This window comes from Pithys albifrons, chromosome 27 (genome assembly GCF_047495875.1).
Source record: "Pithys albifrons albifrons isolate INPA30051 chromosome 27, PitAlb_v1, whole genome shotgun sequence".
Lineage (NCBI taxonomy): Eukaryota > Metazoa > Chordata > Aves > Passeriformes > Thamnophilidae > Pithys > Pithys albifrons.
In genome coordinates this window covers 1,187,610-1,201,779 of record NC_092484.1, presented here as the reverse complement: position 1 = coordinate 1,201,779, position 14,170 = coordinate 1,187,610, and the positions used below count along the sequence as shown (strand labels likewise).

The window sequence follows — 14,170 nt, the reverse complement described above, 5'->3', positions numbered from 1 at the left end:
CTTTCCTTCCACACTCCCCATCTCCTTTAGGAGACCCAACAGCCAAAATAATGGAATTTTATGGGATTTTAAGTGCATTTCAGCCCCCCCAGGGGCCTCTCGGAGCCACAATTCGCACAGATCTCCCCCAGGCAGTTGGGCAGCCTCAGGGGCAGGGGCTGGCGGGGCGGAGGGCGCCAACCCGGGGGTTTTTTTCCCATTCCCGGGTTTTTTTCCCATTCCCGGTTCCCGCTCAGCACCGGACAGCGCTGCGGGCCCAGCTCTGCCCCGGAACCCGCGGCGGGGGGGACGCGTTTCCCGCGGACCTGAAAAGCAGCGGCTCCCAAGCGGGGTTGATTGACGGCTCGCGCGGCCAATCAGCGGCCGTCTTTGGCACGGCGGCCAATGGGAGAGCGTCGTGGGCGGGCGCGCGTGGGGCGGCCGGGCCGGGAGCGAGCGGGGCCGGCCGTGAGTGGGGGGGCGGTTACCGGGGTAACGAGGGGGCACCGGGGGCGGCCTGAGGGGGTGGCGGGGCCCGGGGGGGGCCGGGGGGCACAGCGGGGCGGGGGGAGCCGGGGGTGGGCGGGGAGGGGGCCCCGCTCCCACCGTGAGGGGCTCAGGGTGGATCCAGGCCCTGTGTGAGGGGCTGGGCCTGCGCCCCTCCTCGCCTTGAGCGGGCTTGGGGTGGGCGCTCGCTCCGTTTTAGGGGCTCGAGCTGCGCCCCCACCCTGTGTGAGTGGCTGGGGCTGAGCCCCAATCCCTGTCAGGGGCTCAAGGTGGGCCCTGGCGTTGTGTGAGGGGCTGGGACCCCTCCTGGCCTTGAGGGGGCTCAGGGTGAACCCCAACCCCTTGTGAGGGGACCGGACCCCTTCTCCCCTCCATGAGGGGCTCGGGCAGGACCCCCCTCTCCGCCATGGGGGCTCAGGGTGGATCCCAACCCCCTGTGAGGGTCTCCCCAGCTGAACATGCCCCTCCCACCCCTCTCCCATCTCCCCTTGTAGCCCCCTCCCCAATCTCTGCTCCCTTTTCGGGTGCTCAAACAGGTTTTCCCTGTGCTGGAGGAGCCCCCTCCCCATCCCACCTTTTCCAGGGTGACTGGGATGGTCTCAAGGGCTTTTAGGGACAGGTGTGGCTGTGGGGAAGGCATCGTGTTTTCAGAAGGAAAACAGGGATTTAGGGGGTTCTCCCGGATCAGGAAACCCTTTGTTTTTCCTCCCACAGAGCCCTGCCTGCTTTATAGAATATTTTTGGCTGCTTGGATACCTCGTTATGAGCCACTAATTGGAGCAGTACCTGAGCTAATCCTTTGTTCCAGGCTGGTGGCACGGCCTGGGTGTGGGTGCTGCTGCTGGAGGAGCAGCCCAGGAGAACCACCAGGTATCCCTGGGGATTCCCTTCCCTCTGAGCTGCTTCCAGCCCCTCTCAGGGGGCACTGGATGCAGCTGCTCCACCTGCACTCAGGAGCTGGAGCGTTTGACAGGGGTTGATTTGGGTTAAAAATGGGAAATAAGTTAAAATTCCTGAGGTTAAGGGGTGTGTGGGTGGGAGCCAGGCCTGTTCTGGAGAGGGGAATTCCTTTCCTTGTGGTTGAAATCCAGGAGCTGATCCCTTGGTTGGGCTCAGCTGGATCCCACAGCAGAACTGGGTGTTTTCCTGTCCCTGTGTGGGTGTTTCAGATAAAACCTTTAAACCTTGGCTGTTCTGGGGCAGCCCCACCAACTCCTCCAGGACTCCAAAGCTACTTTTTAATGCAGTTTGACTTTTCCCTGCTGGTTCCTGCAGCTCATGAGGGAAAAACTCCCTATTTGATCCCACCCACAGGTGCTGATCCCGGGAGCACCTTCCCCTGGGGGTCTCTCCATGCTGATGTCCCAGCTCTGAGTGCAGCCCCACCATTCCCAGACCTCCCTGAGGATGAGGATCGTGGTGGCCAAGGTGCTGTGCCTGCTGGGCATCTCTGTCCTGGTGCTGGCCGGGGCCCTGCTGCCCGTCAGGGTCATCGAGGCTGACCACGACAAGGCCCAACGCTCCAGGAAGGTCCTGGCCCTCTGGAATTCCTTTGGAGGAGGAGTTTTCCTGGCCACCTGTTTCAATGCCCTGCTGCCTGCTGTGAGGGGCAAGGTGAGTGCTGTGGCAGGGGCACCTGAGCCTGCAGGATTCCAGCCCTCTCTGCTGTGGGAATGGGGGTGAAGGGTCTGTCCAAATGGACATGGAGCCCCCTCAAACATCATATGGTGAGGGTGAGCTGTGCCCACCTCCCTGCCTGCTGCTGGGTGTCTCCATGGAGTCAGTGGAGATTTCTGGGAGGCTGTGGGGTGGGAAGATCTGAACTCCCTGTGTTTGAAACACTTGGACAGCTGCACATGGGGGAGGCAAAAAGATTCCCTGTCTCATGACCAGGCCGGTGTCCAGGGGTGTGTTGGGTGTCCAGGGGTGTGTCCTGGGGTGTGTTCAGTGTCCAAGGGGGTGTTCAGTGTCCTGGGGTGTGTCCAGGGGTGTGTTCAGTGTCTGAGAGCTTGTTCAGTGTCCAGGGGCGTGTCCAGGGGTGTGTTCAGTGTCCAGGGGTGTTTCCTGAGGTGTGTTCAGTGTCCAAGGGGGTGTTCGGTGTCCAGGGGTGTGCCCAGGGGTGTGTTCGATGTCCTGGGGCATGTCCAGGGGTGTGTTGGGTGTCCAAGGGGGTGTTCGGTGTCCTGGGGTGTGTCCATTGTCCAAGAGGTTGTGTTCAGTGTCCAGGGGTGTGTTCAGTGTCCAGGGGAGTGTCCTGGGGTGTGTCCAGTGTCCAGGGGTGTGTTCAGTGTCCAGGGATGTGTCCCGGGGTGTGTTCAGTGTCCCAAGGTGTGTCCAGTGTCCAGGGGTGTGTTCAGTGTCCAGGGATGTGTCCCGGGGTGTGTTCAGTGTCCCAAGGTGTGTCCAGTGTCCAGGGGTGTGTTCAGTGTCCAGGGATGTGTCCCGGGGTGTGTTCAGTGTCCCAAGGTGTGTCCAGTGTCCAGGGGTGTGTTCAGTGTCCAGGGATGTGTCCCAGGGTGTGTTCAGTGTCCAGGGATGTGTCCTGGGGTGTGTCCAGTGTCCAGGGGTGTGTTCAGTGTCCAGGGATGTGTCCCGGGGTGTGTTCAGTGTCCCAAGGTGTGTCCAGTGTCCAGGGGTGTGTTCAGTGTCCAGGGGAGTGTCCAGGGGTGTGTTCAGTGTCCAGGGATGTGTCCCGGGGTGTGTTCAGTGTCCAGGGGAGTGTCCTGGGGTGTGTCCAGTGTCCAGGGGTGTGTTCAGTGTCCAGGGATGTGTCCCAGGGTGTGTCCAGTGTCCTGGGGTGTGTCCAGCGTCCATGTGGGGCTGTGTGAGCACCATGGGAATGTTTCCCTTCAGAGGGATCAAAGTGATGGATACACTGAGGGTCTTTTACTTCCTCCCAGCTGGATGAAATCCTCAAGCAGAGCAACGTGACCACGGACTACCCAGTGGCCGAGACCATCATGATGGTGGGTTTCTTTGTGACTGTCTTTGTGGAGCAGCTGATCCTGACCTTCCAGAAGGAAAAGCCCTCCTTCATCGACCTGGAGACCTTCAACGCCGGGTCAGACGCCGGGAGCGACTCGGAGTACGAGAGCCCCTTCATCGCCTCCCCCCGGGGCCGTGCCCCGTACGGCGCCCACTCCCACCCCCTGAGCATCCCCGAGCTGTCCCGCCCCGGCCCCCTGCGCCTCCTGGGGCTGGTGTTTGCCCTGTGCACACACTCCATCTTCGAGGGCCTGGCCCTGGGGCTGCAGGAGGATGGTGGCAAAGTCATCAGCTTGTTCCTGGGGGTGGCCATCCACGAGACGCTGGTGGCCGTGGCCCTGGGCATCAGCATGGCCAAGGCCTCTCTGCCACTCAGGGACGCGGCCAAGCTGGCCCTGGCCGTGTGCCTGATGATCCCGCTGGGAATCGGCATCGGGATGGGCATCGAGAGCACCCGGAGCGCCGCCAGCAACGTCGCGTCGCTGCTCCTGCAGGGCATGGCCGGCGGCACCTTCCTCTTCGTCACCTTCTTCGAGATCCTGGCCAAGGAGCTGGAGGACAAGAGCCAGCGGCTGCTGAAGGTGCTGTGCCTGGTGCTGGGCTATGCCGCGCTGGCCGGGCTGGTGCTCATCCCGTGGTGAGCCGGGAGCCTCGGGAAGCAAAGCTCACCTCGCCCTTCCAGCGGCGCCGGGATGAGCTGCCCCCTCCTGCCGTGGGGACGCCGAAGCTCAGCAGGCAGCGGAACAGCCCCAGCACAGGTGATGTTTCCAGGATTACCTGGAGGAGGAGAGTTTCTTCCCCATGTGCTCAGAGGGTGGAATATCCCAAGGGATTGTCCCTTCCTGTGGGGCTGCAGAGACTGGCTGACACAAACATTAAGGATCTGGTTAAAGGCTGTGCTTCCAAGAGCTCCTCAAGTGTGTGTGGCTTCTGCAATGTCCACAATCTCCCTCTCCCTCCTTCACCTCACCCACACTCAGGAAGGAGCTGGGAGCCTGGTCCGTGGGCTCCAAGGAGGTGAGAGACAGGAGTGGAGCCAGAGCAGGTGGGAGCAGGGATTGCTGGGCTGCACTAAGCTGCTTTCACTGGCTTAGTCTGGAGCAAAACCTGGTTGTAAGAGCTGCCAAAAATAACATCCCTGTGGGGCTCCGGCATTCCCGGGGTGCTGCTCCCTCTGGCACAGCTTCCAGTGCAACCACCCGGGAGCTTGGCTTTCCCAGGGATTCACAGAAGAAATGAGGCCAGGCCTCTCTCCCCTCCATCCTTCTCTAAGTCTCATCCAATGTTGAGCATTCCCTAAGGAAAACCTCCAGCAGTGTGTTAATGTAGCGTTAGAAAATCATAGGATGAATCCCGGGATGGTTTGGGTTGGAATCCCGGGATGGTTTGGGTTGGAATCCCGGAATGGTTTTGAGTTGGAAGGAAACTTAAAACTCTTCAGTCCCTCCCCCTGCCATGGGCAGGGACACCTTCCACTATCCCAGGTTGCTCCAAGCCCTGTCCAACCTGGCCTTGGCACTGCCAGGGATGGAGCAAATTATTCCATTATCCCTATCCATTCCATGGCATTCCCAGAGCCTGGGATCCAGGAGCTTGCAAGAACTGGGCAGTAACAATTTCCAGCATTAATATTTTATGGAAATTGTGTTTTCAGTGCAGTGAGAGGGATTGCACAGTCGGAGCAGGAGCTGCTCCCAGGCTTTTCCAGGTTTCCAGAGGAGTGGAATCTCTTCCCTTGGAGGGGTGGAAGGGCTGCTGAGAGACACAGGCAGATCTCCGTGGCTGCAGAGCAGAGCCCCAGGGGTGCTCCATGGGCTGCTGATCCCCTTGGATTTGCTCTCCTGGGTGAGGAGCCGGGATCAGAGGCTGGAGCTGGGAACGTGCTCCCTCCCAGCTGCGTGACACAGCCGGGCTCAGGCAGGGGCTGCATGTTAATTACCCGGAGCCTTCGCTCCTGCAGCCGCTTCCGCCGGGCTCCTGGAAGCGCTGATGGAATTATAAAGGATGGCGCAGTGCCGGCAGCGGGAAGCAGGCTCGGAGCCGCCGCGGTGGCCCAGCTGCAGCATATGGAGGCAGCTGAGCATCATCTGACAGATCCTGGGGCTCGTTAGTTTAATTGCTGCAACATCCCCGAGTCAATTAATCTTCCTTTGAAAACCTGGAGTGGAGGGGGAGGGCGGAGGGAGGTTATTTTGGGCCTGAGATGACACAAACGAGCAGGGTGAGGAGAACGTGATTTGCCTCGGCGTGGTAAAGCCTCGGGGCTGTTTCACCTCTCCTGGGGGGTGACATCGCTCCCTCAGCGGGTTCTCTGTGCTTGGGGAACAAGGAGGGAGAGGTGACACTGGGCTGAGTGTCTCTTTTTGGCTGTACCCTCCGGTTCACACCCTTTTCTTGCTGGAGTTTTGGATTGAGGCTGCCCTGGGCAGGGGGAGCTGTGAAGTGCCAGGAGGTGCTGAGCTCCCCCATCCTCCTCCTGCTGCCCTGGGTCGTTTATCCACAACATCATCCCGTGCTCCAGAGTGGGTGTCGGAGCTGGAGGAGGCTCCCAATAAATTCCCTGCCCTTCTCCCCTCGCTGTCACTTGGTTTATTTTATGTCCCCCGTGGCTCCTCCACGTCCGGCTCACGTGGCGGCTGCACGTGTTGAGCCCCCCTATCCTCAGCAGCCAAACCCCCTCTCCGGAGCCCCCCAGAGCCCTGCTGAGCTCAGAGAAGGGGACAGGACCCCCCAGCGCCCCCCGAGTGATTCAGCCCTGCGTGAGCAGCCGCCCCGGTGCGTCAGGCCTGGCGGGGAGCTGGAACTCAATGGATCGAGGAGGAGCCGCGGCAGAACGATCAAGGAAACTCATTCATTCCCTCTAACGAGGAGTATCCGCGCTGCGGGGGGACTGGGGGGGGCTGTGGCTGCCACCCCCCACCACGGGCCCTGTCACCTCACGGGGAGGGCTGGGGTCGCCATGGGCCCCCCCTGTTCCCGCTGGGATGTGATGCCAGGGCGTGGGTGCTGCCGTGGCCGAGTGCCTGCTGCCTGCTATTAATAGCAGCTGCGGATTTTAATTGCTGCTGCTCAGGAAGGGCAGGGAGCAGGAACACCCCCCAGGCCCAGTCCTGCCAGACCCTGACTGTGACCTGCAGACCCCCAGGCCCACCAGTCACCTCCAGCCCCCCATGGCAGTGGGGGGGGGCAGAGAGCTGGGGACAGTCACACTCAGGTGTTCTTGTCACTCTCAGGCACTGGGTGGGGGCTCAAGCAGCACTTGGGGGTCCCACAAGTCCCCCCCCAGGCTTTTAGGGCTGTGCCATGGGAAGGTGACACCAGGTGGTGACAAAGGCTCTGTGTGTGAATGGACTCCTGGTCCTGCGCTGGGGTGGCACTGCAGGCACTGTGTCCCCAAAGCCCAGCCCTTCTGCCCAAGACACCCCCAAATGCTGCAGGGGCTCAAGGCACCCTCTGCCACCTGCGCCCTGCCAGGCTGGGGGATTGGCATCCATTTGTCCTGTCCCTATGTCTCCTGTCACCCCCGTCCATGTGTGTCTGGGCTGTCCCTCATTGGTGGGTCCATGTCCACACCTGTGCCCGTGTCCATGTGTGGTTCCTGTCCATGTGTCCTCATCCCCAGGTATCCCTGTCCTTGTGTCTGTGCATCCATCTGTCCCCATCCCATGTCCCCATCTCTCTCCATGTATCCCTGTTTGTGTGACCCCCTCCCTGTGTATCCCTGTCTGTCCATCCCCATCTCTTGCCGTGCATCGCCATCCGTGTCTGTCTCCATCCCTCTCCATGTGTCCCTGTGTCCGTGTGTCCCTGGGTGTGTCTCTTTCAGTGTCCCCATCCCATGTGTTCCTGTCTGTCCCCATCCCTGTCCCCATGTCCCTGTGTTTCCATGTGGTGTATCCCCCCATCCCTATCCATCTGTCCCCATCCTCGTACATCCCTGTCTGTCTGTCCCTGTCTGTGTCACCATCTCTGTCTGTCCCTGTCCATGCACTGCTGTCCATGTGTCCTCATCTCCATCCCTGTCCATGTGTCCGTGTGTCCCTGTCCGTGCATCCCCATCCCTGCCCGTGTGTTCCTGTCCATGCATCCTTGTCCGTGTGTCCCCATCCCCGTCCATGCATCCCTGTTCGTGTGTCCCCATCCCTGTCCATGTGTTCCTGTCCGTGTGTCCCTGCCCCTCTGTCCCCATCCCCGTCCCGTCGCCGGAGCCCCCCGGGGCCGGGCTGGGGGTCCGGGGCCCCGGGCGGGGCGGGCGCGGCGGGCGGGGCCGGCGGCGGGGCGGGATCGGCTCTGCGGCGGCCGCACCGCACCGAGCCGAGCCGAGCCAAGCCAAGCCGAGCCCCGCCGAGCCGAGCCGAGCCGAGCCGGCCCCGCCGCACCGGCCCCAGCCCCAGCCCCGCCGTACCGAGCCGAGCCGAGCCGGGCCGGGCGGAGCCGCCGCGCCGGGGCCGCCCGAGCCGGGCCATGCGCTGAGGCCGCCGCGCCGCCCGCAGCCAAGGGCGGATCCCGGGCAGGACACGGTGAGGCGGCGGCACCGCAATGCGACCGGCGCGGCGGGGGCCGGGGGAGCGCGGCCGGCGGGGGGACCGGGCGGTGGGACCCGCGACCCTGCCCCGCCATCCCTCCATCCCCCGCTCCTGCCTCTCCATCTCCATCCTGGGCGGGATGCTCATCCATCCTGCCCCTTGTCCTGTCTCTCCATCTCCATCCTGCCCCTACATCCCACCTCTTCTCCTGCCTCTCCATCTTCATCCTGCCCTTTTCCCTGCTCCTCCATCTCCATCCTGCCCCTACACCCAGTCCCTTCCCCTGCTTCTCCACCTCCATACTTGCTCTTCCCCTGCCTCTCCATCTCCATCCTGAGCGGGATGCTCATCCATCCTGCTCTTCCTCTGCCCCTCCAATCCAGCTCCTTCTCCTGCCCCTTCATCCCTCCATCCTGCCCTGCCCCTTCCCTGCCTGTCTCTCACCATCCTGGACCTTCCTCTGCTCCTTCACCCCTGCCCTGCCCTCCATCACGATCCTCAGCCCCCTGCACCAGCTGTTTGCCACCCCCAGCACTGGGGGCCCAAGTGGGAGGGTGCTGGGGGAGCAGAGCCCCTCGGCAGGATCAGGCCCGGACTGGCAGGTGTTCCCGTGCCCAGGAACTGAGGGGGGGACACCTGCTGAGCACAGGCCATGGGGTCACCCCAAAGGACACCCCCGGGTTCCATGAAGGTCCACCCAGCCCAGCCCCTCACCCCAGTGCCCCCCACTATGGCTGCAAGGCCAGGGGTGCTTTTGGCTGTGCCTTGCACAGGTGGCACAGGACAGGTGGGACAGGACAGTTGGGACACGCAGGTGAGGTGGGTGGGACAGGGCAGATGGGACACTCAGATGGGATGGGGCAGGTGGGACACTCAGGTGGGATGGGGCAGGTGGGAAAGGCAGGACCATCTCCAGCCCTGGCTGAGGTTGGACGTTCCCACACACCAGCTCAGCCCCGGCCCCCACTCCATCCCCAGCCCCCGTGTGTGCCAGTGACGATTCCAGCGTGGTGGGATCCGAGGAGCCCACGGTGGGATGAGCTCCTTGGGAGCCCGAGGCCGCGCCATTCGGCTCCTTCTCCAGCTCCCAACCTCACTAGCTCTGGTGTTTGGGGACATGCCAGAGTATTGGGACTACTTTGTGGGACCCAGATCCCCTGGTGCTGTGGGATGGGAATGGAGGAGCCGTGGGAAGGGGCTGGTTCCCACGGAGGAGCCCAGGGATGTGGGAGCTGCTGTGCCTGGGCCAGCCGCCAGCACGGGACTGCCTGAGGCACTTTGGTGTCCCCCCTTCCCTGCACTGGCAGGGGGTGGCAGGAGTGGAGCTGACTGGCAACAGACCTGCCTGGAGCAGTGCCCAGGGTCCCCATCCCTCCCCTCCCACCTGTTCATTCCTATGCCTGGACACCTTTGGAAAGCCCATCCTGTGCCAGGTTGAACAGCCCTGAGGCTCTGGGACACTCCCACACACCCATGGGGACCCTCATGGGGCAGAGCTGGTGCTGCCACTCCTGTGCTGCACTGGGGACCCTGAGGCAGGACCAGCCTGGGATTTGGCATCAGTAGCTCTTTGTGCCCCCTCATTTCTCACCCTGGGACTGCATCACTCGGTGTGGGGGGCACCGGGGACCCTGCCCAGGCCTGGGTATCCCCCCCAAGTGTGGGCACTGAGGTTTGGCAGTGTAAGGGTGGCCATGGGGGTCTCTGAGCCTGCAGGTCACCAGCCCACAGCCCACCACTGTGCCATGCTCTCCCCAGTGCCCACGTCCCTCTGCTCCCTGACACACCCCCAGGTGGGAGCAGAGCAGGGGGATGGCACAGGGTAGAACAGGATGGCAGGGGGTGACAGGGCACAGTGCAGGCTGACAGGGGCTGACAGGACACTGGTGGCATGGCCTGTGTGTGAAATGGCACCTCTGTGCCCAACAAGGCCAAATAGCCCAGGTGGGCACTCCAGGTGCCACCACATCCTCACTGGGCTGGCAGCCACCCTGCAGAGCTGCTCCTGCTGTCTGGGGGTGGCTCTGCGGGCCCCTGCCCCGCGTGGCCCCCCCAGCCTGCTGCCCCAGCAGCCTCAGCCGCAGCTGCGGTGCCGGTGGCCACGCTCGGCCATATGGCCACAGCGGGCGGCGAGTAAAAATAGCCAAGGCGGCTGCACCCCAGGCCGGGCAGCAAGGGCATCCCAAGGGCACGGCATGACCCCCACGTGGCACTGGCCTGGCTGGAGCTGCATCTCTAGGGGGGCTGCCAGCTGGATTTGGGGCGGGGGAGGCCATCCCAAAGCCCCCTGCTCCCGGTGTGACACCTCCCTGTCCCTCGCAGCATCGGCAGCACCTCCGGGCCAAGATGCCGGAGCAGAGCAACGACTACCGGGTGGTGGTTTTTGGTGCCGGCGGCGTCGGCAAGAGCTCGCTGGTGCTGCGGTTCGTGAAGGGGACCTTCCGCGACACCTACATCCCCACCATCGAGGACACGTACCGGCAGGTGATCAGCTGCGACAAGAGCGTGTGCACCCTGCAGATCACCGACACCACCGGCAGCCACCAGTTCCCGGCCATGCAGCGCCTCTCCATCTCCAAGGGCCATGCCTTCATCCTCGTCTTCTCCGTCACCAGCAAGCAGTCGCTGGAGGAGCTGAAGCCCATCTACCAGCAGATCGTGCAGATCAAGGGCAGCGTGGAGAGCATCCCCATCATGCTGGTGGGCAACAAGTGCGACGAGACGCAGCGGGAGGTGGAGAGCAGGGAGGGGGAGGCCATGGCCAAGGAGTGGAAATGCGCCTTCATGGAGACGTCGGCCAAGATGAACTACAACGTCAAGGAGCTCTTCCAGGAGCTGCTGAACCTGGAGAAGAGGAGGAATGTGAGCCTCACCATCGATGGGAAGCGCTCCAGCAAGCAGAAGAGGACAGACAAAATCAAGGGGAAGTGCAGCATCATGTAGAGCCCCGGACTGGCCCGCGCCCCCCCTCCGGACCCCCTTTCTCCCTCCCCTCCCACGGCTGGACGTGGCAGTGGCATCGCAGCGGGACCGTCCCCTCGTCCTCCGTGTGCCATCACTGTGACTGTGTGGGGACCTCTGCGCTCGCCCCAGGGCTGGGGGTGAAGATGGGGCGTCCCCATGAGCCGAGGGACACGTGGCCGCCCCCACCGGGCACGGCAGGAACGGGGACACACGGCTGGGACCCCTGGACCACCCGCACCCCCCAACACTCACAGCACAACTGGTGGCACCGGCCCCGGCCCCCGTCGGTCCTCGTGGGAGGGAAGGACCTCGTGGTGGTGTCAGTGTCACCCTTGGGGACAGTCACACACGTCCCAGGCCCTCGCCACGCCCCCGTCCCCACGCCATAGTGCTCTGCTCCTGCAGGCAGAGACCGGGGGCGGGGGCAGCCCCTGCACGGTGCCATGACCCCCCTGAGCCCCCAGCCCCATCCTGGCACCACAGCCCCCTGAGTCCCCAGTCCTGTCCTGGTGCCACAGCCCCCCTGAGCCCCCAGTCCCCTCCTGGTGCCATGGGCCCCCCCCAGCCTCCCAGTCCTGTCCTGCTGCCGTGGACCCCCCCAAGCCCCATCCTGGCGCCGCAGCCAGAGCCACCAGCCCAAGCACAAAGCATCGGGTCCAACGGGAGGTCCTGACCCAGCACAATCCTGGTGAGCTCTGGCGGGAGACCCCCGGCCCCACCGCCAGCCGGGCCCCCCACCCCACGTCCCCCGCTGCCCCCTCCCACGCAGGATGTGCCCCGATGCCCCCCGGGGCGGGCGCTGCCGCTCCTGCCGCTGTGCCCCGCCGGTGTCCCCCCACCCCTCAGAGTCCCCGCTGCGGGGTGGGCTGTCCCCACACCCCAGGACGCCCCGCCCCGCCTCCCCCCAGCTCTGTTGCAGCCCTGCTTGTTCCCCTCTGGCCGGAGCGGGGTCCCCGCGCTGTCACCAGCCCCTCGTCTCCGCGAGGTTTGTCCCCTCGCTCCGGCCCCGCTCTCGCTGGTGTCCCCAAGGGGGTGTCCCCAAGGGGGTGTCCCCGGGCAGGCTGAGCCCCCCCACCCCACCCCACAACCCCCCCCCAGCTCCCCGCACCCCCCGGCTTTTTACACGAGGACCCGCGTGCCCAGGGGACGAGGTGACGATGTAGCCTTTACTCTAGAAATAGTCTTCCTTCAATAAAGAGATGAGAAACGCTCCGCGTCCCCGCCCGGAGCCGCCCCCGGCCGGGCGAGAGGCCACGGGTGGGCAGGGGGGGACCCAAAAAACGGAGCGAGGAGGGGTTGGGGGGCGCACGTCTGTGCACATGTGTACATGTGTGTGTACATACGTGTGCACGTGTGTGTATATGTGTGTACATGCGTGTACACGTGTGTACATATGTGTGCACATGTGTGAGTACATGTGTGTACACGTGTGACTACATGTGTGTACACGTGTGTCTACGTGTGTGTACACGTGTGACTACATGTGTGAATACATGCGTGTGTACGTGTGCACACGTGTTTACATGTGTGTACACGTGTGACTACATGTGTGTACACGTGTGTCTACATGTGTGCACACGTGTGTCTGCATGTGTGTACACGTGTGTCTACATGTGTGCACACGTGTGACTACAGGTGTGCACACGTGTGTCTACATGTGTGTACACGTGTGACTACATGTGTGAATACATGCGTGTGTGCGTGTGCACACGTGTGTTTACATGTGTGTACACGAGTGACTACATGTGTGTACACGTGTGTCTACATGTCTGTGTACATGCGTGTGTACATGTGTGTGCACGTGTGTGCACACAGGGCCCCATGCCAGGGCACACACATGCACACGTGTGCCCTGGGCGCACACACACAGAGGCACACACACACACACATGCCCCACATGGACACACACACACACACACACACACGTGTGCCCCACATGCACACAGACACACACACACACGTGTGCCCCGCGCGCGCGCACACACACATACACACACACAGGCACACACAGATACATACACACGTGCCCTGGGCACACAAGCACGCACACACACACACACACACACACACACACGTGCCCCGCACACACACCCGCGTGCCCCGCGCCCCCCGTGGGTGCCCCCCGCCCCTCGCTGCCCGTGGGGAGGGGGTGGGAGCGTGGCGCGTGCGTCATCACGCCTGTTGCCATGGAAACCATCTGCTCCCCGGGCGCGGGAGCCGCGTGGGCACGGCGGGCGAGGGCGGGGGGAGTGGGGGGGGGGGCGCGGAGCGGGGAGCGGGGCCCAAAGGGCCTCGGCAGGGGCACGGTCCGTGGGGATGGGAGGGATCAATGGGGCTGGCAGGGATCTGTGGGGCTGGCAGGGATCTGTGGGGATGGAAGGGATCAATGGGGCTGGCAGGGATCTGTGGGGATGGGAAGGATCTGTGGGGATGGAAGGGATCAATGGGGCTGGCAGGGATCTGTGGGGATGGGAGGGGTCCATGGGGATGGGAGGGATCCATGGGGATGGGAGGGATCTGTGGGGATGGAAGGGATCAATGGGGCTGGCAGGGATCTGTGGGGATGGGAGGGATCTGTGGGGATGGAAGGGATCAATGGGGCTGGCAGGGATCTGTGGGGATGGGAGGGGTCTGTGGGGATGGAAGGTATCAATGGGGCTGGCAGGGATCTGTGGGGATGGGAGGGATCTGTGGGGATGGAAGGGATCAATGGGGATGGGAGGGAGGGATGAATGGGGCTGGTCATGGATTTGTGGGGATGGGCAGGGATCCGTGGGGATGGGGAGGGATCCGTGGGGGTGGGAGGGATCTGTGGGGATGGGAGGGATCTGTGAGGATGGGAGGTGTCCGTAGGGATGGGCATGGATCAGTGGTAATGGGCACGGCTCCAGGGGGACATGGACATGGATCCGTGGGGATGGCAGGGATCTGTGGGGATGGTCATGGCTCCGTGGGGATGGTCATGATTCTGTGGGGATGGCCACAGTCAGGACTTTGGGACAGTCATGCCTTCCTGGGGAGGTCACAGATCCATGGGGATGTCATGGATCTGTTGGGGTGGCACAGATCCATGGGGATGGTCACAGCTTTGTGAGGATGTTGTGGATCCATGGGGATGGTCACAGCTCTGTGAGGATGTTGTGGATCCATGGGGATGGTCAGGGATCCATGGAGAGGGTCATGGCTCTGTGGGGGTGTCAGGCTTCTGT

The 14,170-nt window shown here is 63.2% G+C and overlaps 2 protein-coding genes across 4 annotated transcripts; both read left to right on the top strand.

Annotated features, from left to right (window-relative positions):
- The first annotated feature begins 393 nt into the window (after positions 1–393).
- SLC39A3 (solute carrier family 39 member 3) lies at positions 394–6,042 on the top strand. 3 transcript variants are annotated; one of them, XM_071577941.1, is made up of 4 exons: positions 394–447; positions 1,201–1,356; positions 1,801–2,100; positions 3,387–6,042. In XM_071577941.1, the coding sequence occupies exons 3-4, from the start codon at positions 1,894–1,896 to the stop codon at positions 4,110–4,112; spliced, it is 933 nt and encodes a 310-aa protein (XP_071434042.1). In that variant the 5' UTR covers positions 394–447; positions 1,201–1,356; positions 1,801–1,893; the 3' UTR covers positions 4,113–6,042. The 3 variants fall into 3 exon arrangements, with proteins under 3 accessions (XP_071434042.1, XP_071434044.1, XP_071434043.1); XM_071577943.1 differs by having other exon boundaries at positions 416–447; positions 1,295–1,356; XM_071577942.1 differs by having other exon boundaries at positions 419–471.
- Positions 6,043–7,744: 1,702 nt separating this feature from the next.
- DIRAS1 (DIRAS family GTPase 1) lies at positions 7,745–12,102 on the top strand. Its single transcript, XM_071578009.1, has 2 exons — positions 7,745–7,991; positions 10,320–12,102. Exon 2 carries the CDS (start codon positions 10,344–10,346, stop codon positions 10,938–10,940), a length of 597 nt encoding a protein of 198 aa, XP_071434110.1. The 5' UTR covers positions 7,745–7,991; positions 10,320–10,343; the 3' UTR covers positions 10,941–12,102.
- Positions 12,103–14,170: the final 2,068 nt, after the last annotated feature.